The 27,700-nt window shown below is 35.2% G+C and overlaps 1 protein-coding gene across 1 annotated transcript in view; it reads right to left on the reverse strand.

The window, feature by feature from the left end:
* Nucleotides 1–1,489: 1,489 nt before the first annotated feature.
* ZNF804B (zinc finger protein 804B) overlaps nt 1,490–27,700 on the reverse strand; it is a 495,181-nt gene continuing 468,970 nt past the window's right edge. The window contains exons 3-4 of the mRNA XM_072784284.1: nt 11,756–11,886; nt 1,490–5,959 (exon numbers count right to left, since the gene is read on the reverse strand). Coding sequence (XP_072640385.1) covers nt 2,293–5,959; nt 11,756–11,886 — 3,798 coding nt within the window. The 3' untranslated portion in view covers nt 1,490–2,292. The remainder of the gene's footprint in view (nt 5,960–11,755; nt 11,887–27,700) is intronic.

Raw genomic sequence — 27,700 nt, forward strand, 5'->3', positions numbered from 1 at the left:
GTTTATATTGGATTGTTTAAAGGACTATTTTTCTCCTTATTGGAATATTCTATAATTGTAGCTTTCCTCACATGATGCTACAACTTATAATTTCTCACTCTGTGGTACAAGTTATCTTTTATTTAAATGGTGAAGTCTGCTTTCCCATAGTCAAAGATAGTGAACATTTTCATCACTGATAATACAAGACAGTCATTTCTATGTCATCAACTCCTATCAATTTATCCTTGTTAGTCAAAATGAAGTGCCCAATAGAGGTTCTCTAGTCTAACCTTCAGAGATTAAATTATCACAAAGATGATTATAAAAATTACTCAGATACTGTCTTTTTCATAATAGGTCTTTTAGTGTGTTCCCCTAATTACTCTGTCTTGGCTCTATGTCAATTTTTAATCCGTTTTAGGAAACACTCATTCACATTATTTTTTTTAAATCTGCTGGGCCATTTGTCATTTATTTTTTATAGTAAATATTCTATTATTTCACTTTTATTGGATTCACTCAATTTTTATTAATGTTCTTTTATAGTTATTTTTATGAAGTTCTATGCAAGTATTGAGGTTTCTTTTTTCTTTTTTTCTATTTGATGCCTTTCCTCCATTTTCTATTCTTTCCAGATAAATCAGACATTTGCTGCCATATCTCAGTCAAAACCCCCATCCTGCAAGTTTCTGGTGATATTTAGGAAACTACATATTTTCTTTATGTTACAATTTCAAAATCATATCATCCCCTTTCTCTCTCTCTCTCTCTCTCTCACCAGGATCAATGATATCCTTTCCTACTATTTAAGTATTAAGTATTTACCCTTTCAACCTCATTTTCCTCATTTGTACAGAGGAATGATAACATTGACCTCAAAATACATTTGTGAAAATTGAATGAAATAACAGAGCAAGTGCCTAGCCTGATTCTGTCTGATGCATGATGGGCCCTCAGTGAGCATAGCTCTCTTCCCTGTGAAGCTGAGGCTGAGTAAGACCCCATCTCATGTAACAGAAGCGGTAGCATCATCATACATGCAGTAGAAGGCTGATCACTCCATTTCTGTTCAGTTGATTTTCTCTGAAATTCTTGTTTATAGGAAATGTGCAGTCATATGAATTTTTCTTTCATTTTCAGAATATAAATAATAAGTCTAACTGGAGAGCCATCCAGAATACTGATGTAAGACATGCAGATTCTGTGGGCCAGGAAACATTTTGAATAAATATTTAAGATCATTTGCAAAATTACACGAATGGTGATTTTATTCTCACCATTCACTGTGTCTTACTGAAATCTACTACATTTGAGTAAAATACACAAAATAATTTATATGATTTTTCTGCATAAATATCATGTAAAAATTCTGACATTTCCAAACCTTCACCCCTCAACATATACATAATATTGGCGGAACATGGTAAGATTTCTTGAGTAGAAGAATAAAGAAAACTTATTATTTCAGTCCCTGTAATATTTGAAAGATTAACCAATATATTCAAAATGTTGTTGAATATATTTTATTTTTTATTTTGCATTATCAAATACTAATGATAGCTTATATATGTTTTCTTATACAAAAATTAAACATTCTTAATTTTAGATGTTGGTTATTCTTACAGTTACAAAATTCCCTTAACATAGATGTGTGTGAAATGAAGATGACCCAATTTTTCACGGAAACTCAATACAATCTGTGTAAAGATTGGTTTTCACTGAAGAGTAGTTTTTAACTTGAATTAATCAGAAAATTGCTTGCCATCTTTTATTTCCTATGAAAATATAAATTATTTTGATTGAAACAGAGTATATTGATCGAAAGCTCAGTCAGTAGTTAACCATAGGAGTTAGTTTTAATAAGCAGTTTATTTCACTGGCCTTTCATTACTATCTGATGCATAAAACCGAATGTGCGATTCATTCATTCACTCACTCAACAAACACCTAGAACATACAATATTACGTTCCATTTGATTTTCTTTGTAATATCAATGATCTGCCTGAATTTTTTCTGTTATCAGTTTGTAACATTATGTGAGAACTCATCCAAACAGATCTTTAACAGGTTTCCCCCTACCCTTCCACAAAATTATTTTCAATTTGTTCTGTTATTTATGCGAGTTAAAAGAAATCCTTAAAATGCTCCTATTTTGATATTGGCAATTCAGTTTCTATTTATATACTGGTCACATTTTGAATTGGCACCAATATTTCAAATCTTAATAATAATCAGACCACTTTAAATAGATCATTTTGTAGGTAGTGACAATTTGTTTTATTTATCCACAAGAGGGGCTTTGACACCTATTAGTTCAAGTGTGCTGATATATTTAAGGCCTCTTTCACTCCATTTAACTGCTGCATCTGACTGGAGCAAGAATGATGGCAAAGATCTTGACCTTGAAACACTGGTTGGATTAAAGGATTCAAGTGGATGATAGAAGCCGTGGCTGGGTTTAAGTGAGGGCCAAACAATGCCGGGATCAATGCCGCCGAGGGCAGGGGCTGAAGTGTGATGTGAGGTGGGTGAAAGGGAGCAGCAGTGACCAGATGCAGGGGGTGGCCCGCTAAGAAAGTAGGGTGGGCCGGGATGATGGCTGGAGTCAGAGGTGAAAATGCAAACGGGGTGAAGTGTGGCTGGGAGAGGGGATGCAGATGAGCTATGGGGATGGGACTGCCATGGGAATTTAAGGAAGCAGAAACAGCGAAATGCTGCAGGAAGGTGTGGTGGATGGTGGTGATAGAAGTGTGCTGGTGGACTGGGACCGTCTGGATGGCCGAGGCCGGGGCGAAGGCGGTGGGCCCGGAAGCAGGCAACACTCGAAGATGCTTCGATAGGAGCTGTTTCTGCACGTGCTGCTGGGCTTGCAGCTGTAGGAGCTTGTATTTATCTATTTCTTCAGGAGAAAAAGTGATTGGCTGTTGAATTAAAGGGGGCGAGCTAGATTTATGACACGCTTCTGATTCATCTTCCACTTTGTCACGCTTCTGCATAGTTCTGTCAGAGTAAGAGTTTACAGTCCCCTCTACGTGATTCATATGCAGGCTTACATCCTGCAAGTCGAGATTTATTCGGTCCTCTTTGGTCTCTGTTGAATCGGTAACACCAGTATATCTATTAGACGGAAAAGCACCAGGGAAATCATTCGGTACCGGGTCACGGCTCTGAATGGTATGTTGGACTTGGCCAATTAAAGGTTTTGCTTGTTCTCTTGTCACTGGGTTCTTTCTCGTGTTTGGTGGCTGAGAATCTGCTACTACATGAATCTTGCCTTTAGAAAGGTGGTCACCACAATCAGGATCTACTGAAAGGGCGAAAGTATTTGTCTGTGAACTTTGGACTTTGCCATGCTCTGCAGTCCACGGCATCGCACCGCCTGTATCCTTTCCTCTTGCGCTTGCGCTCTGTGTTTTGTCAGACAAAGGCAATGCTGGTCGGTTACAGCCCAGTGGTGTGAATTCACACTGAACTGTGCGCTGAATTTGTGAATGAGCCTCGGATTCGTTTTTATGATTCTTTGAAGAGACCTCAAAATTAGTTGATTGTTCCTGACACCTCTTGGCTTGGACTCTTTCTAAAAGGCTTTTGGCTGTCAGGGGGGCCCTCTCTCCTGTCAACTCCGCGGCTTCTGCAGGGCCGCTGGAACAGCTCCTTAGACGGCAGCTGATACTCCCCGAGCTATACTGCATGGATTTTACTTTTCCCAGGTCACAGATATGAGGGCTGTCCAAAGACTCCGGATTTCTCTCACTTTTATTTAAGCAATACATACTCTCTCTGGAGCAAGAGCCCAATCTGCCGAGCTGAGGTCCCTGGCAATTTGGTGGTTCTTCACTGTTCCCAGAACAGGACATCTGTGAGCCGGAGTCACAATGGGTGAGTCTCCTGGATTTGGGCCCTGAAAACTGCTGCTGATTTTTGCCCAGGTTAGATCTTTCTCTGCAGCGACCGTATCTGTGTTTTGAGTATTTTTCCTTCTTAAGGGATTCCCACAATCTGAAGTTCCTATCTCTCTGTATTTCAGATGGCAGGCAGGTGCTCCTTGCCATCTCCTCAGACAGGCAGAGGCAGCTGTGCTTTTGGTGTCTCCCATCGTGCCTTTCAACGGAGTTGTGTTCCCTTTTACAAAAGTAGAGCAAATTACCTCTGCCATTACCCCTGGACTTATGACCTGAACAAGTACTTCTCAAGCTGGATGTGCTGCCAGGGCATGTGTCTGAGGGGCTAGAAAGTCTATTCAGAGTCAATTTTGGAGAATTTCTCTTGTAAGTTTGGTTTCTACATCCAGAAGCCCTGCTGGTCATGCTGATGTGGTTACTGTTCAGAATTACTCTAAAGTCCTTCCCAGGATCACTGTGACCCCTTACTGGGTAAGGACTAGAATTCCAAGTGAATTGGTTTGCATCTTCAAAATCTGAATGAGGATCGCAAGGAATCAGTTTTGGTTTTTTAGTCCTAGAGATGTAGGGAGAAAAAGCAAGGCCCTCGTTTGCATCATTTAGAACCACCCTCTGGCAGCTTTGCCAATGGGTCCTTGAGGACGCCTTGAGTTCATTATCACTATTATTACTGTTTCCTACACAATTCCTTAGAGACATATCAAGGTAAGCAGGCACTTCAGGATTTTTCATTTCCAAATCGCTTGTATTACAATTATGTTGACTCATGTTTGGCTCAGAATCATTGTAGCCCAAATTATATTTTCTCTCGAAATTTTCCCAATCTGGATTAGCTATCATCATCTTTGGTTTCAGAGATTGATCATTTTCTTGGATCAATTCTTGTTGGTCTTTGATTAAACCTGAGACTTGGCTGTCTATTGTTGTCTTCATTTCCGAGGGCTCCTTAATCAGTTCTTTTTTTAGGTCTTCTGAACCGTGGTCACTCTTTGTGTTCCGAGAAAGCTTAAAATCAAAATACAATGGGTTGCATCCATAAGAGATGCAGGGCTCTGTTTTTGTAAAGAGCAAAAGTTCTGTAGGCCACTGGAGAGTGGTGTGGCCATCCTTACTTTGTACATGGAGAAAAGGCAATGGTTTAGACTTCACTTCATGGGGACATGCTTCTCTTACAAGCCTCTGTACATTTTTCCTAACTCTTTCTGTTTCCTCTAAAGATTCTTCTCTCTTCTCCATTCTAGAGCTGGGATCCAGATGAACTGTACTGTTTTGCTCACTTGGCTCCAGTGATGGAAACTCATCCAGATACTCAAATACCCTGGCATTGCTGTGCTTGTAAATGTTTGGTGGGCTGGAGGAAGCATTTGCTTGGCACGAGTGATTTATGCAGTTTTCTGAAGTGTTCTTCAATGTACTTCTAGTTTCTTTTTCTCTGCTGCAAGGAGGAAAATCCACATCTGAAAGATGAATATCAGATTTAGAGAATGAAGCATGAATGCCAATCGAATCTTCTAGTGTTTCATCAATAGAGTCATTTTTGCCTTGCAAGATTTGAGAGCTTATGGAGAAGGTATTGTGTAAGACGCTTTCCAGATGGCTTGGTGTGATGTTTATATTTTTTTCCTTAGTGGGATATGTATCCTCGTTTGCAAACCTGCGGCACTTGCATTTCTCTGCAGTTTGTTTTGCTTTATAGACGGGTGACTTGTTACACTCATGGGTTTCTTCGGTGTTCTCACTGAAAACTGACGCTGATGATTCTAATTTTAGATGCACTTTTTTGGAAAAAGAAAATGATACTCCTGTCCTGTGATTCGCATTGCTGAGATCCGAAGAGGTCTGTGGTACCCGATTTCTGAATAAATAATGTCGGTCCATTTGTAACTGGTGTCGATTTTGCATGGGGGACCGCTGTTTATCGGAAATGCTTCTGGGCAGATTCTTTCCTTTAAGGAGAAGAGCACTCTTCATGCACGATACCTTTCTGCCATTCTTAACTGGAAAGACTCCTTGCTGAAGTTGCTTTTCTATGGCTACCCTGGGAGCTTTGTATGCTGGTCCATTTCCAGAAACACTGTAAATACAATAAATATTTAAGTGATTAAGATGTTAGATTTGAAATCTTATCTATATGTGAACAATTCTTAGTGTGTATGATGAGTTATGCTATTTATGAACCAGGTCTATTGTAATATAACCATTTCGCTGTGTTTGTACAACTCAGTACATCTATGTTTCATAGTGGCTATTTCTAAAATGCATCACTTAAATATGTTCTTTTGAAATCAGCAAGAAGCAATAGCAGGTGAGTATCTTATGCAAGTGCTGCAAAAGAAAACAAAGTGTTGCATTTATAGCCCAATATATGTCCTGCAGAACCTATCCATAACATTCTTTAACAAAGAGTTTTTCAATCGGTGACTCCACGTTAAAGAAGAAATTAAATGAAATTAAAAGTCATTTCCAAAGTATAAAAATATATGCTTATTTGCTTTTTTATATAAGCGCTACCCATTTATAATTTTTGTTGCCTCAGTTTTAAAATTCCTTCAAGTTTCCTTCCCTTCCCAACAATGTGGCAAGTTCTCTCTTCATGACTTGTCACTATTTTGACCAATTATAACAAATGCATAATAAAATAACACACATCTGCAAGCCATCTCCATATCTTCAATTATTTTGAAATTTTTCTTTTGCATCTTCCTCACAAAAATACTTTCTACCTTTTTTGCATATATATGTTTGATCTTTTAACAGCTTTGTAAAGCTTATTCATTCTGCTGAGCTTAAATTAGTAATTCAATCAGAAAATTGGAAACAGCAGTACACATAGGAGATGAAACTCTTTAGATTAAAATGGTCTCTGTAATGTTCTACCTTAAAACCTCTACTACAAAACAAGGTCTTCCGGGAGGGTGAGCAACACAAATCACATCCTTTATCTGATCTTTTGCTTTGATTTGGCTTTCTTTTCATTTTCCTTTTCTTTTCCCACATGTTTGGATATGTGTATTTGCTTTTTTCTAGTTTAGATTTTTATTTGATTTTGATTCAGCTATTTATTATCTGAGTATACAATACTGAAATAAATGATATCTTTTCCATATGTGGCTTCAATTCCAATGGAGATGTGTGTCTTCTGAGCATTTCTCTGAGACATTCTTTCTTGCTGCCTTCACATGACTATTTGGCCAATCAGCGTACAATTCTAGAATATATTCCGTTTGTCCACCAAATTGCAAATACTTTGCTTCATCCTGTTTATGTGTTTAATATTGTAGAAAGATACTTAATTCACATCCTTTTACTTATTTTTGAAATGAATTCACTGGTGCACTTGTATGATTTTGCAATTTTTCTTTTCACATATATATTTATTATATTTCTAATCTATAATGTATTTATATTATATTTACTATCTAGGATATATTTTTGTTACATTTATATTTTATATAAAATGTGATATATACTTATATATGTATGATATATAAGTATTTTCCCAAGACCATAGTTACAGATAGATTTATTTGGGTCAATTTTTGCTGGTACTCCTGGGCACTTTCAATTCAACTTCTTCAGTTCAGTTATATTTTCTTCTCTGATTTCTCTGATTATTTTTTTCCCTGTCTTAGCTTTTCATCCTGGAATTTATATGTTAAGTGTATTGGCTCTCCTGAATATAGTTTTTAGATCTTATTATTTATCTCAGCACTTCAAGTATCTTTAGTCTATTTCTCTCATTCAGAAAGAAGTCCTTGTTTTTAATTTCTATTTTATTGATTTAACTTTTTTTTTTTACAATATCCAGTCTGTCATTTACTATGCCCAAATGGATTTTAATTTACAATAGCTTTAGTCACCATTCACTCTTTAATAATTTCAGATTGTTCCTTCTTCATAAACTAATAGCTGTAGCTTTAGAATTATAGCCTTTCTTTGAATCTCATGGAGAATAAATTTTGAAAATTTCCAGTAACTGTTTCATAATGAAAATTTTCTTTTTCCTCATCACATTAATCTTCTTTTTTAAAAAATCATTTAAAAAATTCTCTTTATAGAAGGTGTTTAGGCATATTTAATATGAAGAATGGTAAGGAACACTCTAAGATAGGGCACTTGTTATGATGAGTACTGGGTGTTACATGTAAGTGGTGAATCACTAAATTCTTTTCCTGAAACCAATACTACACTATATGTTAACTAACTAGAATTTATTTTTTTATTATTATTTTTTTAAGATTTATTTATTTATTCATGAGAGACACAGAGAGAAAGAGACACAGCAACACAGGCAGAGGGGGAAACAGGCTCCATGCAGGGAGCCAGATGTGGGACTCTATCCCGGGTCTCCAGGATCATGCCCTGGGCTGAAGGTGGCGCTAAACCGCTGAGCCACCCGGGCTGCCCCCAACTAACTAGAATTTAAATAAAAACTTTAAAAAAGAAAGAAAGGGAACAGCCTAAGATGGAGTATGGCTTACTGAATATTTCTTTCAAACATAAAGGAAAATAGAAAGCACAGAGATTAACTATAGTTATTGGTCTTTTAGAGTGCCTACAGTCTGGGCATAGAAGGATGAAGACCAGAGACATCTGCAGCTCTGGATTTTGCCTCAGTGCCAGAGAGACACTTCAGATTAAATAGGAGCTATATTTCTGTTAAGTTACCTTTTCTAGGAACATCAATTAATCTGATATAATTTGCATTTAGTAGAAATTATTTCAAAAGCCTGGTATATGGATATTATCATTCTGCTTCTCATGATTCCATTATGAATCAGATATTTTACTATTTTATATTATCGCTCACTATTTTTCCCTTAATAATATTTTTGCTTATTATCCTGGTGCTGTTTTGCATGTTTTCTTGCTTTGATTTATGTTAGTCTAAACATTATTTTCTGTATTGCTGTTTTATTTTACCATTTATCTCTCTAATGTGTAAGGTTCTTTCTTTTATATTCTTTCAGATATTTGTAATCCTCTTTACTCTTATGGTTTCTGTATGTTTGGCTCTTCTTGTCCTCAATTCTTGTTCTCACTCTATAATCCAATCTACATTTATGATTATATTTTTCACAAGTTTTAGCATTTTACCCTCATTATTAATCTTTTCTACCTCTAATGTTTATGCTTTAGACTCTTTATCTCATTGCTTTCTAAACTTTAAATACCCTTATCTTAAATCTAGTTTATTTTTTCTCTTTGGAAAATCCTACTTTTCTATCTCTGTGGTTTTTCAATTCTATTATCTTAATACAAGTTTATGCCTTTTAGCATAATTAAAAGTTTAACTTTTATGGTTATATCCTTATTTATGATTTTACTCCTTTCTCTAGAACTTTCTTCAGTTTCTTTTTGTGTTTTTTACCTAAGTGTTTATTTATGATTTTTAAAAGTGATATACAGGTAACCCCTCACCCTTATTAATAGATTGTCCATTCTAATAGCTCTCCCAAAATTCTAATTCTTGGTGACTAAACATATGCACAATTTAATTATCTTCTGGGCAAAATATACTTTCTAAACAGGAAACAAGACATTTATTTATTTTTTTAACAAGACATTTAAAACAACATAATTTCTTTAAATGATGCAATATGCTAATGTCCCACATTATCCAGCTCATATATAAGGAATTCCATATTTTCAGAGTCAATGATCCTATGATTTTTGAAATTTGGAAAAATGTTCATATACTTTAATTTACACATAGTAAAGCTTACAAACAGAATGACTCTCAATCTCCAACCTGAGGAACCAGGCTGGGTTGAATTACCCAAGAGATGGCCAAAGTTGAGTGCCCTTTATAAGATTTATTACCAGTTTTCTGCTATTATTTTTTTCAGCAGTTCAATTTGAATATTCGTACAACTAGGAAATTCTCTTCTCTTCTCCATAGGGTCATAGAAGAATTTTCTTGTTATCTTCATCATCCTACGTAGAAGCCTTTGTTGTGAGAATAATGGACGGAGAAAGGTGGTTCAGGAAAGGGGTAGTAATACAGATGATTTTTTTCTTTTTAATTTTATTCCTTACTTTCATTTTTCAATTCAGCTGCCAACATGAAAATATTAAATAATTCTATTAAGTGACTTCCCTAGGCCATGAGGCTGCTTAAGCAAAGAGAATAATTGGCTGGAGGGCAGATGGCAGGTAGGAGAAAAGAGTGCAGTAATTTTCCTAATTCCAACTACTGTGTGTGGAAAGCTAGACACCTATCGTTTCCCTAGCAATACAAAAAATAAAAAATAAAAAAATGGAACCTAAAGAGCCTGTCTATTCTATAAAGGTATGTGCTTTAGTATGTGGTTTTTTTTTTTTTTTTACTTAATATGATTTTCAGCTCAACCCCAATCTAATCAATTTTAATATGTTTTTAATTTGAAAGACACATCATGGGTAGCTTTACAAACTCAGAACTTTTAAACAAAAGCATCATAACCATCACCACCATTATTTCTCCCAAAGGAAAATATGGAAAATGCAGAAGTGTGACAACTTTCTACTAATAAAATAACCAAAGTTATGTTTATTAAGGCTACTCAGATTTTTTGTTGTTTGGCCTTAAAGGACCTACCTAAAGATTGTCTCTCTACAATAAGGTTTGCCCTTTTTTGCAGTCTTACAATAATACCGTAAGTCACCCAATAATTAACATATTCCTCAGATTTTTTTCCTTCATGCTACCATAATTTTCATTAGATTTTCCTTCTGAGTTCTGTTTTACAAGGACTATCTGAGATCTTATTGACAGTGTGTTTGAATAACATAAGATCCTCATTGTGTTGGCAGGTAGAAAGTTCAGTACCAGTTTCATGTCCTGATTCTTTGATCGCAGAGGACCTCAGAGCATGCCTTTTTATGTTAACCTCGCTTCTGGACAGATATTTTTTCAACTTTATTTTTCTTTTATATTACATTTCTCTCTTATTTTTAATATGATTATCTTTTATGTATTTTGATAAATTAATTAAATTGTTCTAAGAGAGAGGCACAAATACATGAATATAATTTAACTCATCAGTTGATCCTTAAAATAAATATTTTCTTAGAATCAAATCTGAGGTCTAATATTTTATGATGCTCAATAATTCAAGTCATTCATTCCCAAACTTATGCATATTGTTTCTCATTTCAACAACAGGGGTTTAAATTGTGGCACAGAGCTATAAATTTCACAATTGGCCAGGTTCCTGTCAACTGCATTAATTAGCTACATTAGATGTTCTACATTATGATTCATATGAACACAAGTCACAACCTGAAAATTTAATTGAGTTCCAGGTAACAATCTCCTCACTTTGAAACATTCAGCAGTTCCAAGCTTACGTAAAACAGTTATTTTTCAGCTACAAGAATATATTAGTATAACATGTGTTTTAATTATCAATTTAAATGACACGCTGTGGTAAATTTAACTGCATTAATTACATCTTTTGTCATCCGGACAATGGTAGTGCTATTTATTTGAGATTCAGGTGTGTACAGGGAAATGTAGATTTATTTCCTCCCCCAAAAGATGCACACTTACATATGGTTTTTAAAATTATTATTATAAAACTTAAAATTATTACTGAAGAACTATATGGTACCATTTAAATCAACTGGATAGAGTAAGTGCTAGCTTATTAGAATCTTTATTTAATTAAAGAGCACATAAAATTAACAATATTGGGAAACAAAAAATTTAGGTACCAAAGTAGCTAATTTATGAGCTTTTAACTACTAAAACATTTCCCCTTAAACATATCTTTTGATAAATCATAATTTGTTTACATTGTAACAGTGAATCAAGTAAATTCATCTTAGACATTTCCCCAATGATTGAAAACAGTTTTGAATGATCCAAGAAACCTCTCATTCTTACCATTCAGATTGTTGTCTTAATTCAGCCAGCTGGTGAAGCCGTTTAAGAGCTTTTTCTTGTTTCTTCTCATCTTTCCATGACTTTGAAGCTACGTTTCGAGCAAATTCTCGTTGCTTTAATTCCTTCAGCCTCTATGGACAGAGAAGAAAAACAGAAAGGGTATATAAATAAGCAATAATTTTTCCATCCATGAGGCTCTTTATTAAACTTTGTCCTGGGTACAGAGGTGATTTTCTGGATAGAGTAAAAAGTGCCTTTTCCATCAATGTTATTCTCCTCTTTAAGATACATTTAGTTGGCAAATGGCTTATTTATCAAAGCTTGTCACAATCACCATAGAAATGTGTGGCCAAGTTGGACCCCAGTTCTTGTTGGAACCACCCTAGCTACATATCTGCAATCATTTAGGTGCCTGTGAAATATAAGTGGAAAAATATGAAGGGGTATGAAGGGAGAGGAGGTTATAGGGTGAACTTTCCTCTCACCACTGCCCCTGGTCCTCTCATTTGTAAAATACACTTTCTCTTATTCATGAAAATTGATGCTATTAAATACACTTGATGAAATGAGCTTGTTTCATTTAAGAGCATCTGTTAATGTGAAAGATTTAGTTCAAAGCTCTAAATGTGATCCTTAACTAATTTTTTCCTGGTGGAGTTATTTATCCAATGCAGATTTCTAAATTGTATCCAGAAGATAAAAATGGGTCAGGGACATAAGCTCAAGATAGATGCTTGGCCTTGCTTGATTTAAATTAACCTACCACTTCTTTTAATTAATTCTTTTCTCTAAAACAATTGGCTTACATGGAAATTGGATGTTACTCATTACCTGTGTGGATTTCCACCTCAGAACTGTCCACTAAGCACACCTAATGACATTGAACAAATTGAGAAACAACTACAATCAAATGAGCATCTTGAAGTTTGGTGCTTAATCCTGAATTGAGAAGATATTTGAACATTAGCCTCTCTTAACCAATACAAAATGATTTTAAACTGTCTGAAATCTATACTCATTTAATTTACTTTAATTTTCCAAATCAGGTATAGGCGATATTTCCCAGGAATGGCAAAAACCACATAGCTCTCAAGTGAGGTAATAATGCTGTACTGGACTGTGGCCCACCATAAAGCAAGAACCCCAATTTTAATGATCGTTAGCTTTTTCCTGAAAGAGGACATGCTTATGGGAAATGGTGGCCAGATAACCACATCTTGGCTAAGTATCTAAAGAAGGAGGCAAGACGAACTTTTCAAAGAGAGAATATTCTAAGCACAAAGAACAAAGGGTGCCTGGGTGGCTTAGTCAGTTAAGTGTCCAACTCTTGGTTTCAGCTCAGGTCAGGAAATCAAGGTAATGAGATGGAGCCCTGCATTGCACTCTGCTTGAGTCTGCTCTTTGTCCCTCTCCCTCTGCCCCTCCCTCCAGCTCTCAATAAATAAATTTTAAAAAGAGAGAGAGAGATTCATAGAACCATAAATAGCTACAAGGGGAATAGTGGAGTCAATCCGAATTCAATTTTTGACAAGTGCTTCAGAAGTTTTTAAATAACAGAAAATTTCAAGAAATAAAATGATGGCCCATGTGTTAAAAAAAAAAAAAAAAAAAAAAAAAGATCAACAGTTCTCTAGAGCTGATAAATGCAGAATGTCTAAGTGTTAAGAGAGCCTTGGCCAGGAGGGAGAAAGGCTTTTTAAATTTCCATTCTTACTTATCCTCCTACTCACACTTCCTCAGACTCCATATAATAATAATCTAGTTTTTGAAGTGAAAGCTTGCCTTGTAAGCAAAGACCTTTTAGAAATTGTTCTACACAATTTAAGAGCCCACATAAATACTCTATATTTATTTAATGTTTGATATTACTTGTATGTAAAACCTAAATAGCCTAGGAGATGAAATTTATTCATTTACTCATAACTGACTTGACTGGAAACTTCTTTGAAACTTGCAGGTACACCTCTTATTTCTTCCATTAGTGTCCCAGATTCTAAGACTGTACTTCTATCTCTGAGTTATAGAAATGATTGAGAATTCTGTCTTATTCATCCAACAACAGATACTGTCAACTACTACCATATAATAGGGACATAAAATTGTCAAATCAATAATTTTCCCTTCAAGGGAGACAGATGTGTGAATAGATATTTTTATAAGCTAGTGTTTAGTTTCTTAATAGGGGTAGACACAAGATGCTTTTGAAGCATACAGGAAAAGTTAAGACAGACTGGGGAGGTTGAGATTTGTTGTGTTAAGGAAGTCAGTAAAGTTAAAATGCATTTAAGGAACACAGAAAACTGGAAGATATTTTGTTTAAAGACATCTAGCCACAGATTTGGCTTAATAAATGCTTAATGCTGAAGGCTGCACAGCAACAAACTCCACAGATCTACAGAGGGATCCCCTCAAATTTTCAGTGTACTGAATTGCAGTGAGAAAATTACTCAAATCCAAGAAAAGGGCCACCTGAAAGAATTAATGGCAGCAATATCGAGCATTCATATAGGTTTAGGAATAGTGCCTGTTCTAACCAACAAATTCGAAAAACTCATGCGACATTGAGTTTAGAATTCAAGGAAATCTATGTTCTCATTCATTTGGGGAATATAAATAATAGTGAAAGGGAATATAAGGGAAGGGAGAAGAAATGTGTGGGAAATATCAGAAAGGGAGACAGAACGTAAAGACTGCTAACTCTGGGAAACGAACTAGGGGTGGTAGAAGGGGAGGAGGGCGGGGGGTGGGAGTGAATGGGTAATGAGCACTGGGGGTTATACTGTATGTTGGTAAGTTGAACACCAATAAAAAATTAAAAAAAAAAGAATTCAAGGAAATCTTGGGGCATCTGAGTGACTCAGTCAAGTGTCCGACTCTTGATCTCAGATCAGGTCTTGATCTCAGGGTCATGAGCACAAGGCCTACATTGCACTCCACACCAGTCATGAAGCCTACTTTAAAAAAAAAATCAGGGAAATCTTGCTTCAGTAGAGAATAATTTTCTGTGGATTGAGCACTAATTTAGATTTGCCTAGCAAATTATAAAAGCAAGAAATACAAGTATGCACCTGACTGCAATAACTTAACCACATTTCAGAATCAAATTTAAACAAACTTATAAGAATACAAAAATATTCATCAAAAACAAAGAAAATTAATAACATAAACATCCAATCAAAGATTACTAAGCATGCAATGATTATCAAGAAAGTACAGCCTAAAATGAAGAAAATAATAAAGACCAATACAGAACTGAACAGATGCTAGAATTGGCAGAAGAGTGCACTAGGACAGTTTTAACTTTATCCTATGTGTTCAAAAAGTAGATAAAAGATGGTGATCAACTGAACCATTGTGTAATTGGAGTCTCTGAAGAAGGGAGAGGGAATATTTGCAAATGTAATGGTGAAAATTTTCCAAATTTCCTGAAGACTAAAAACCCACAAATCTCCCCCAAATCTCAAGTGCAAGAAACTATACCAACACTTGTTGTTATCAAATTTTTTAAAACCAAATAAATAAAAAGGTGTAATTTTTGAAAACATCTAAAGAGAAGTGACATATTCCTATACAGAACAAAGAGGGGAGGATGGAAAAGAATTCTTACTGGAAACAATATAAATGAGAAACAATACAATGGAGCAACATATTTAAATTGCTTGAAGAAAATTAAAAACTTCTCAAAATAAAATTTTATGTTTAGTGAAAATATCTCTTTAAAAAAGTTTTCTAAAAAAAAGTTTTCTTTATTTTCCTTTAGAGAGAGAGAAAGAGAGAACACATAAGCAGGGGGAGGGGCAGAGAGAGAGGGACAGAGCCTCAAGCAGACTCTGTGCTGAGCAGGGATCCCAACATGGGGCTCAGTCTCATGACCCTGAGATCATAACCTGAGATGAAACTAAGAGTCTGACACTTAACCAACTGAGTCATCCAGGTGCCCCACAAATATTTTTTTTAAAGAAGATGAAATAAAGATATTTTAAGACAAGAAAAACTAGAAGAATTTAGGAGCACACAAAAAGAATATGTTAAAGAATATCAATGGGCAAAAGGAAAATAATATCGCATAGAAATGCATGTCTACACAAAAGAATAAACACTAGAAATAGTGACTACAGGATAAATAAGACATATTTCTTAATATTTGAATGTATTTAGATAATTTAAGCAAAAATAATAACTGTGTTTCCGAGAATTTCTAACAAATTTATAGTTAAAATGTTTGACAACAACAGCATAAAACCTGAGAAGGCAGAAATAACAAATATGTTGAAAGGTCTTATTCAGTACATGAAATGGTAGAGTAACAAGTGAAGGCAGACTGTGATAAGTAAAGAAGTGCACAATATGTTCTATCGCAACCATTAGTATAATAAAACAAAGAGTTTTAGCCAATAGGATAACAAAGAAGATAAAAGGAAATCATTATGTTTACTTGATCCAAAAGAAGGCAGAAAAAAGGTATCAAGAAAGGCAAAATAGAAGGGACAGTTACAAAACAAATAGCAAATGTAATAATGGTTTAGCAAATAACTAAGATCTAAATATATCACTAATCAAATTAAATGTAAATGGTTAAACACTGAAATGAAAAGTTAGTATCAGTTTGGATTAAAAAGTAAGCCCCAACTATACGTTGACCACAAAAACAAATTTTAAAATACAGATACAACAGGTTAAAAGAATATTAAAAGATACACTATGTCAACACTAGTGCAAAAAAATGCTGAAGACACTCAATCACTATCAAGCAGAGTATATTTTGGAGCAGATATATTACTAGGAATAAAAGGGTTATTTCATAATGATATGGAGTAAATAAATCACAATGACAAAATAAACTTAAATGTTTCTATGCCTAATAACAAAGCTTCAAAATACACAAAGCAAAAATGGATAAAACTGCAAGGAGAAAAAGTTAAATCCACAATTATATTAGGAGTTTTCAATGACCTTCTACAATACAACAGGATGCTAATCGCAAATACCATATATCTGGAATAGGTTACACTAAGGGGATCATGCCTATTATAAGAGACTCTTCCAACAGTTGATTTGTCTAATGAAAAGAGAACTGGACAGATAAGGAAAACTTCCAAGAATCTAGGGAGCATATTTTGTCAACCTCATATTTTAGCTTGAGTTTTCCCAAGTTTCTACTTTTCTCCTCCTGTTCTGATAAAAATCCAATTATTTAAACAACGGCATGGATTATAATTGCCCGCAATCTACCTCTGTTTAAACAGAAAACAAACCAATTGGAAAAAAAAAAAAGTTCTTTGAGGGTATAGAGTAGATCTGTTCTTATTGAGAACAGCACAAGACAAACACATTTCAGAAAAAAAATAAAAATGCTACCTCACATGTCATTTACAAAGAACTGTAGAAAGCCCAGTAATCATTGCTTATCAGCAGGGACTCAGGGTGAATAGGTTAGAGCAGGTGAAGTTGAGCCTCACTGGGATGGGGAGTAAGGAAGACAGAGAATAGCACCTAAAATCCCTATCATTAGGCAATAAAACAGTGTCTGTCTGATGTCCAGAGGTGTTGGATAGTAGACAACACAGTGTAGGAGTTAAGAGAAGGATTGTGAAATCAGTCAGACCTGAATTTGTATATTGTCTCTGTCATTCACTAGCTTTGGGTATCTAAGGTTACTTATTCCCAAACTTCAGTTTACATATTTGTAAGTTGGCAAACTATCACTATTTACCATGTAGAGTTCTTGGAATTATTATTTGAATTGATAAAGGTAAAACACTGAGCACAGCACCTGATATATAGCAAATGCTCAATGAGTATGAACTATTATTACTTTTAGAGGTAAGCAATGGTCAGATTTTATGGATCTTGGGACACCTGGGTGTCTCAGCAGTTGAGTGTCTGCCTTAGGCTCAGGGTGTGGTCCTGGAGTCCCAGAATCAAGTCCCACATCAGGCTCCCTGCATGGAGCCTTCTTCTCCCTCTGCCTATGTCTCTGCCTCTCTTTCTCTATGTCTCTCGTGAATAAATAAATACAATGTTTAAAAAAAAAAGATTTTATGGATCTTTGGGAAGCAGCAAAAATAGAAGTCCTTGATTTACCTGGCAATGGGGAACCATTAAAAACACTTGGTTGATTTTCTTACTGAAAACAGAGTATTTGAGTTGTTTTCATTTGGGTTTTACAAAACTGGTAGGTGTTATCTTTTCTAAAAGGGATCTTTGGGAAGCAGCATAAATGAAGAGCCCTTGACTTACTTGGCAATGGGGAGCCATTAAAAACACTCGATATTCTTACTGAAAGCAGAGTGTTTGAGTGGTTTGCATCGGGACTTCACAGAACTGGTAGGTGTAGTCTTTTCTAAAGGAGAAGATAGGAGAAGGAAGCATACTGGGTATGTTCCTCACCCTTGTCTTGACCAATTTGTAATATTTAATGGAAACATGTAATTTCTGTAATTCCATCATTTTTACTACTGAAGAAAATTATAAATTTTAGATTCAATTATGATTTTTTGGCAGACTCTTTTTTGATGAATCTTATTTGCTCTTGGGTATTATTACTATCTAAAATGGACCTCGATCAGGAAAGAGGGTAAAAGTGTTTCCTAGAAAGAAATGGAGACATCTAGTTCACATCCTTGTATTTTGTAAAGGAATTTAAAAGAGAAATTGCAGAACAGATGGTCTTCCTGGTCCTGAAGAGAGGCTACCTGCCATCGTCCTTGCCCAGATCAAAAGCAATTTAATAAAGGGCAGATGCAGGGGTCAAGTTAAAGGAAGTAAAGCAGTCCTCACATACCTTCTCTAGTTTCACAAGGCATTTCATTTGCTCTCAACAAAAAGTAACATAAGGCTTTGGAGATTTATTTGCTAAAACACAATTATGAAATATTTGGAATTTAATTTTTTTCTCAGCTTCATTTTAAGAGCACAAACTAAGCAATCTTTATCTCCCTACCTGCCAACATGAATGCTTGGCACACACATTGCAAGTGGAATTCAGCCGTGAATAAATAAATCAAGAGGCAAATTGATCAGGTCAGTGAGTCTCTATGTGCTTTGAATGGTAATATCCCCAATATTATTGTCTACCAGTCAGACCATGCATGTGAGCATCTGCCCACTCTGGAAACCACGCCCCATTCACCTTTGCTGGAGCAGAACAGCACGTGTGAAACAGATTTACTCAAGTGTATCCACTTTTTTCCTCCCTTAAACAGAATAATTCCTTCCATTCCTGCACTTTCATCCACAGATCCCAGAGGACTTTGCTGGCATTAATGTTTTTCTTCACAGAGGAGCAAAGCCCCAGTGCAAAAGGTCAAAATTATTAACCTCAGTTTAGAGACGAAGAAACAAAGATAGAAGGTTAAATGGCATGATCCACACCAAAGCAGACACCAAGAAAAGAACTGTGACTGGAAAACAGGATGTCTGACCTTCATAAAAAGCAAGGGGAAGTCAGAAGAATTTATGTAAAATTTTAGACATTTATAATAGTTTCATTTTATGAAATGAAAAGTCTATCCAGTTCTGAGATATTGTTCGTTGTTTGGAAATGTTTTTATCAAAATGATCTGGGAGACACTTATAGATAATTAACAATAATCTAGGAGAGGACAAAAAAATTAAAATAAAATAGAAGAGGGCATAATTTGAACAAAAATATGATCAAGATGCAAGAATTAAATTATATAAAAAGTCCTTATTATTTCTCAGAAGACTTCTACATGTTGAAATGGAACTTTTTTGCATGTCATTTTTTATGTGATCTGGTAGCCATATAAACACAGGGAGGTGAACTAAAATATCCTAAGGTCTCCCATCTTCTCAGAAGATACGGTTTGGGCTACTCACCAGGAAGAGTTCCCTGCTGTGTTCTGGAATGAATGCACCTGAGCATATTCCCTCTGGTAGAATTTACTCCTCCAAGAGCCACAAGTGAGCAAATAATAGGTGAGAAGAAATGAACTTGGGGCAGATACTCAGCCTCCATCCATTTCTTCATAAATGTTAAGTTAAATACTTTATAACTGCTTCTGGAGGATTCTTCATATTCTTGCTGTAATAGGAATTGCCAGACTCTAAACCTAATTGCTGATGGCCAGCCCACTGTGTTTTGACAATTAGGATCTAGAGACTCCTTGTTGGAGTCATTTCTGGACTCTGACACTGGATAAGTGTAATATTCAGGAGAGATATGGCCAGGTCTGAAGACATCATTTTCCAAATGTAAGTTTGGGGATGTCTGCAGATACTAAAATAACCTGAAAATGTTGGTTCATATAAAAGACAATATTTAATAATCCAAAATAACCTGAGATAACCTCCGTGGCTTAAGGAGAGAATATACTAAGATGTGCAAGGTGTATGCCCTTGACAAGTCACCATGCCATCCCCCTCCAATGCCCAGGATCCCCTGAGAAGTCTTCAAACAGCAAATAGATAGCTCTTGTGTTTCCATTCCTTCCGGGAAGTTCCTTCCATCCTCTAGCTATTATAGTCAAGATCCAAGGCAGTTGTGATACAAGGCATGCACATTTATTGGATTTTTAATGGTAGGTTTATTTATTTTCCATACCATGGCATAAAGTTTTTAGTACTTTTGCGAGTCATGTTATATCAGGCAAGAATATAGCCAATAAGACAGCAACATCAATATCTCTGGTGATTGTTGTGAAATGATTAGCAGCATTATAAAGAAAGTACTTTGGTTATGAGTGAATGGAAATTGCTTTTAAGACTGGCTTAGTAGTAAAATTCAAAGAGCTTTTAATCCCACCCTTCACCATGTTCACAGCATGATAAGAAAACATCCACCATATTAAAATACTATTAACTCCCATTAAGTGTCTGCAGAACGTATGTCTAGGTTTTGAGAAATCCAGCATTTCTGAAATGAACAAATAGAAATTCATTAATTAGAGGTAATGACTTGTGTAAACATCTGATTAGATTCGTATTTAGTTAATAAAAACTCAAGAAATAATTCTGCATTCCATCACTGTCTAAACCATGGTGAATAAATACAAGAATGTAGATCAAGAAAATACACACTTCTCCTCATCTAACAGGGTCTTAAAACTTCAACTATATCCTTAGAGAAAAAGTAGAGTGGGTCAGATGTTTCAAACATTTTTTATAGTCTAGTATGTAAATTATTTATAATTTATCTTTAAAATGTGTTGTTCATGCTAAAAAAAAATGTTCAAGTCAAGTTTATAAATCCTTGTCTTTTAGAAACACTTCCAAGGGTCAAAATGTAGAGTTAGAAAGGGTCTCAAAGGGTTAATGTGATAAGGTATCAAATGGGTTAAGAATGTGTTTGGTAGGTTCATTTCTATCTCTGGCATTCCTAGTCCCATATCAAGGCCTTAAGGGACTATTTTATCTGTTAAAGTGATCTAAAGGATTAATTAATTAATTAATTAATTCAAGAGAATTAATCACACCCTTTATGGAAAAGTGTTAGGAAATAAATGATTTGCACTGAAGCCCTAAGAGTCTAAAAAGGAAATCTTACAAGAATCCCATGGCAAACCTCTGCCCTCCTGCAGATTGTGCAGTTGCTGTCGTGATATCATCTTTATTAGCAAGTTGTTATCTGCTCTGTAACATTATTTCCCGATTATATGCCTCCTTCATGGTCACCTGCTCCCTGTTCGGTTCCTAAAGAAAACGTGACCTGGTGCACTCTGATCCAGCTATCCCACTGCTTCCTCAAGGGCAACTCCTCATATTGTGGCATCTTGTACCACCTCACATTATATTGATTTTTAAGAGCTCTTTCAATTTCTACTTCATCCTCACTCTTTCATACCTGAGTTTAGGGTCAGTGACACCTGCTGAGAATATTGCAGACAGAATTATTTAATCTGAACATACAGCAAATGGAGACTGTCTTAGTACAGGGAAAGTGTTTTTGAGGTTTCTTCAATTTCCTAACCAAATGCCATTTTGAAATTGAACTGTCTTTGAGAAGAAACTATTAAAATAGAGACAGAAAGAAATGAGACATTAATGAAATTAGAATCTGGTGTAAAATTGAATTTTGGATCGGGTTACTCTTACGCAGTAAATAGAGATGATATTTTAAAGCTAAAGATATCAGTGTTCAGTTGGGCTGTGTGTATCAGGCACTTAGCTGCAGTGGCCTAATGCAATGAGGTTAATTTTACTCTAATCCAAGAATCTAAGCTTAAGCATATAGCACAGTCCTTACATCTTCTCTAGAAAGGCCCCAGCGCAATTCCCTTTCAGTTTTGAGTTTCTTCCAACTTAGACACGTGGCTTTATCATCCTGGCTGCCACACACCCGAGAAATATCAGACATCAAAACTGTACTCCAGGTAGAAAGGAAGAAGAGTCCAGGGCAAAAGGTGACTCTGTGCTTTTTTAAGTCCCATAAACAACAGCTTTTTGGAAGCTGCACAACTAGACTTCACTTGTATATCATTTTCTAGAAGGATATCACATGATATTAGCATTTAAGTAAGGAGTATGGTGAATGAATCCAAGTTTTTAGCTAGGCATATGGCCCCCTCCCCCTCAAATAAATCCAAGCTCTGTTAGTAAGGCAAGAGGGTGGAAGGGATGTTGACTAGGTAAACACAGTGTCCCTTTTACTAAATTTGCTAAATGTTGACAAAAGGCATGGCTGTAGTTAGTGTTCAACCAGTGCACTGCTTCTTTCAGATATCAAATTCCTCTCTACAAGCTCTAAGCCACTGGGCTGCGAAACAGGATATGGAGAAGTTTCCAGATCTGCTACTTTACATCCTCATAATAGCCTAAATTTAAAGTTACTAATTCTCTTAAAAGATTTGAAATTGATTTATTACTTTAGTGTATTGCGTTAGAAGCAGAGGTCAGTGAACTAAGGCCCCTGGGTCAAACAAATATGGCTCTCTGCCTGTTTCTATAAATAAAGTGATATTGAAACACAGCCATGCCCCTTTGTTTACATCTCATCACTGGCTAATTTTGAGCTAAAATGACAGACTTAAGTTTTTGCAACAGAGGCCATGTGACTTGCAAAGTCAAAAATATTTCTGACCCTTTCCAGAAAGTTTGCCATCCCCAGCAAGAGAAACAACCCTGTTCCTGTCAGTTCCAGATAAGGGAAGTGGTTGGTTCCATATTTACACACCACATGGGATGTTCTAACAGAGAGAAAGTATGAAGATCCAGTGAAAACAGTGAAGCAGGTAGTAGTGAGAGAAAGACATAATAGTATTTGGAGAAAAAATACCAGTTATATTTAATGGATAATAATAAATTTGTAACTCTGAATGTGAAATTACCAGTGCTCCGGGGGTAACTTTTAGTGTTCTTATAAAGATGTTGACTTAGTTTTAACATTCCCAGTTTCCTATGGGAAGTCTCGCTGAATCAAGCCTTTGTTAACAAATCAAGCCTTGAATATTCTCACTGAATAGGATCCCACAGAACTATTAAATGCATAGCTAATTTCTGAACTCAACAGATTGAATCATTTTTTATTTCAAGTGTTTCACTGATAATGCTCACAGAAAACATTAGGCAGATAAGAGATTCATGGGCTTTTCTATACTTTGCCTATCTTTGCATGGAGGTACTGCCGAGGAAAGAAATAAGGAAAATGTAGATAGTTCAGTCAAGAGTGTCTGGATGTTCCAAGAATAAAGAGCAGTATATTTGAATAATACTAAAAAGACTTCTGGTTCTGGGGCAAGGGAGTTTTCCAAGTGAAACTGATAAGTAGCCTTTAAAATACTTTTATTCTGTTCCTGTTTTTCAAAACTGTAACTCCATTTATTAAATGTGTTGTGGGAAACTCATAATAAATGCCACATTAGAAATTGCAGAAGGCTTGGGAAACTAAGGTTTTAGCTGAGAAAAAAAGAGATTATTATAGGTAAGACCATGCAAGCAGCTCATTTAATTTGACTCTTGATTTATCTCCTTAAATAAACTAAATTTTTATTTATTTTTGAAATAAAACTTATTTTCAAATTTTTATTTCCTAGACAATGAAAACAAGTATTTCTATAAGTCTACTTTAGTTATTTTCTAAATAATTAGTGCCTCTCGCCTGCCTTCGGCTCAGCAAGTGATCCTGGAGTCCCGGGATTGAGTCCTACGTCGGGCTCCCTGCATGGAGCCTGCTTCTCCCTCTGCCTGTGTCTCTGCCTCTCTCTCTCTGTCTCTCTTTCTGTCTCTCTCATGAACAAATAAATAAAATCTTTTTAAAAAATAATAATTAGTGCCTCTTTGACAAGCAAATACTTTTATTAGACCTGTATTATTTTTAATTATTTTTATTTATTTATTTATTTGAGAGAGAGAGAAAAAGTGTATACAAGTGGGGAGGGAGGGGATGGGAGAAGCAGACCCCCTGCTGACTCAGGGCTGAATCCTCATGAGCCTAAGGCAGACTCTTAACCAACTGAGCCACCTAGTCACCTCAGAAATATGTTATTTTTAAAATCAAAATTATTTGAACAAAACTTTATCAACATCCATTGTTGCTACTACTGAAAAATAGCTTTTCATATGTTCGTTCTATTAATGACTACAAATGTTTCTTGGAAAAATACTCCAGATGGGTATATTACCACTAAGATCAAATTTATAATTTAATTTGAAGTGATAAGACATTTAATAAATTAAACTTCCAAAACACTGAAAGATTTGCATTGTTTCAAAATTGGTCAGTCTCAGATATTTTAGTAAAGTATGACATTTAAGCAGAACATAAGCATAGGTGTCCATTTATGAAAATTTATAATAGTTGTGTAAAATTTAGCCAGTGTTTAAATGACTTAAAATTTGATGAATGCTATTTATGATTTCAAAAATATTATTACAACAAAGGAGATTTTTAGTTGTGTTTATGCTTTTTCTAGCACTGTATGCATTATTCATTGTGTATTTTATATCTTCAAATATATATATCATATAAAACTTTGAGGTTGAATGCAGGAGCACTAAGAAAGGCTGCTTAGATTTACTTTGACTTTTAAAAAGAAAATAATCTCATTCATAAAGAAACATAATGTAACCATCAAAGAGACCACAGTTTTTCCATTATCAAACTAACGAAGTCATAATGTTTTATAACACCCAGTAGCATTGCATATACAAGAAAACAGCACATCCATTCTCTCTCTGTGTGAGCTACAGACTGACGCAATCCCTTTGGAGGGTAATTTGGCAATAGCAATTACATTTCTATATGGACCATCCCCCTGACTCAGCAATTCTACCTAGAAATGCATCCCTCAGATATAATTACACATCTGAACAAAGGCTGTTCCTTGTAATATTGATGGAAGTAAGTTTAGGGAAAAAAAAAAAAAAAAAAAGCTGTGTAATTCCTGAGTCCTTGTTCATAGCCACTGCTCAAACTGCCTGTGATAGCTTCTCCTTGGGAATGATACACAGTTTTAACCATGTCTATATGCTAGATTACTTTCTATTCCTTTTTATGTAAGTTTCTTTCTTACACTTGGTCTTGAAATTAGTCAAAATTTTAAAAGAATTTTTGAAAAAAAGAGAAGTCTACCTTATTACTTTGTTGTTGTTGTTGTTGTTGTTGCCTTAAGAAATACTTGAGTCAAAAAAAAAGAATTCATCTGACTCGGGGCCTAAAGAATCAGGCCTTGAATTTTATTTTCTTAAGTCCAGAGTCACATAGTCTTATAGGCCAGAGCCAATTAATACCACAACCTTTCTTTTCTAGAAGTTTTTGACTTTTTTAGAAAATAAAATAAAATAAAGCACATCAGTTGAGATGAGGATGTTTTAAGGAATTAAAAATTAAAATTTACAACAGTGAGTTAAAGTGGAAATAAAAATTGCAGGAGTTAGGCAGAAGAAGGTCAAGGCTAGGATTCTTGGCCTTGGTGAAAGTATCAAGAGGTTCTATTTCCTTCCTTTGAAGCATCCAACTGGCTGTTACATCCAAACCTCCAAAAGATATCACAAAGATACAATTTTAATGGAATAAGATATTTAATGTGATTATGCAATTAACCGAAACCTGTAATTCAAGTAAAAACCATCCGACATTTGAATTAGTTGTTAATGGGGGACAAACTATGCCTAGAGATGAACTCTGTTTGGATAATTCAGCTACAAAGCTATTTAATGATGCTGTTTATTACTCCTTATTTCATTTAGCCTAGTTTTAATTGAATTCCCTAAATCTTATTAACCATGATAAGTCAAAATTTGGTCAAAAATATTAAATTCATGAAGAGTGGCAACTTCAGAAGGCCATACACTTCAATTTTCCTAAATAAAGCCACCTAACCATTAGCTCTTTCACAAGTACTAAAATGAACATAGAGATCATAAACAAGCACACATCGTTATTCAGTAGAAATAAATAGGTATGAAGCCATGAATGAATAAGTTTCACATGAGTCTTCAAATAAATACAAGTGGGGTGAAAAATATCTCCTTTCAAAAATTAATACCAGAAATAAGAAAAAATATAAATATATAAAATACTCTGCTGAAAACTGAAGCCTTATCAGCAGTCTTTATTTCCTTTGAGTTTAGATAATAAACTCATCCTTATTATCATGATGAAAAATTGAAAACAATCCAGATGTTCAATTGGTAAATAAGTTATGATACAAACATTTGATAAAACACATGCCACCAAAAAGAAATCTACACCTAGAAGAACACTTAATTACCCTGAAGATATAGATTGTGACAGATATACCATTTACCCAAAAATTACACACTCCTTCCTTCCTTTCTTGTTAACATTTTTTTTTTTTTGAGATATCATGTGAGAATTCCTTGACCTCAGATGTACATGTGACTCTGGTATTTTCATGGTCATAAATAAACTCCTACAATTTGGCCATAAGAAACTCATAATGGGGGCGCCTGGGTGGCACTGCCTTCAACTCGGGTTATGATCCCCTGGTTCTAGGTTTAAGCCCCATGTCGGGCTCCTTGCTTGGTGTGGAGCCTGTTTCTCTCTCTCCCTCTGCTGCTCCCCCTGCTTGTGCTTTCTCTAATAAATAAATCAAATCTGAAAAAAAAAATAAAAGAAAAAAGAAACTCTTAACAGACTCAATTCTCATGTTCAAGTCAAGTTGCTTGGTGGCCACTATGTTCTTCTTTGCAACGTCTTAATTTAAATACAATAATAAAGCAGGGCTGACATCAAAGTACTATGTACAAGGCTCAGTGAAAAGTACAAATGCTTTAAAAAAAAGTCCAAGTGCTTTATTGATATTAATTCCTTTTATCTTCACAACAAATCTATGATACAAACGTTGTTATTATCATTCCCATTTTACAGATGAGGCAAAGACAGCTAGAGGCAGAACACTGGCAGCCAGAAAAGTTTAGAGTGTGGCTCTCACCAGCCAAAATATGGCCTGTAATGCAAATATACCTTGCAAACTAATGGAGGGAAATTCTTTCTAAGTGAAAATATGCTCTGCTTTTTTTGAACTCCTAATTCTACACTTCTTTTCAGAACATTTTTCCCTTTATCTTCAGATATAGGAAAATGATACCGAGGCTAGATGAAGACCATGTCTTTTGCTGAATGCCATTCTGTAAGTCAGTAGCCAATAGGGACTTGGACTTCGACTGCAGGGCTATGCTTTAGAAAGCTATCAGCTGCCAAGTGCTCTTCAGCTCACCCCTATAGCTGAGTTTTTGAAGTTGGCAGTTTTGCTGAAATATAGTCATTATAATATACCAAGAAACAAGTTTGAGGGCAAGGACTTTAAAAAGACTGAATTTCAGTTCCTCTTTAGAATTTTTAGCTAACAAACATTGTCAGCTAACATCATTCTTTCATGTACACACACACACACACACACACACACACCTGCTCAAAAATATACCCTATACTTTCATTTTTACCATGTTTGCAGTATAAAAGAAAAAAATTGTACTGCACAGGCTAAACAAGAAGGAAGAATTTATTCAAGACTTTTGCAA

The sequence above is a fragment of the Canis lupus genome, chromosome 18 (assembly GCF_048164855.1).
Source record: "Canis lupus baileyi chromosome 18, mCanLup2.hap1, whole genome shotgun sequence".
Lineage (NCBI taxonomy): Eukaryota > Metazoa > Chordata > Mammalia > Carnivora > Canidae > Canis > Canis lupus.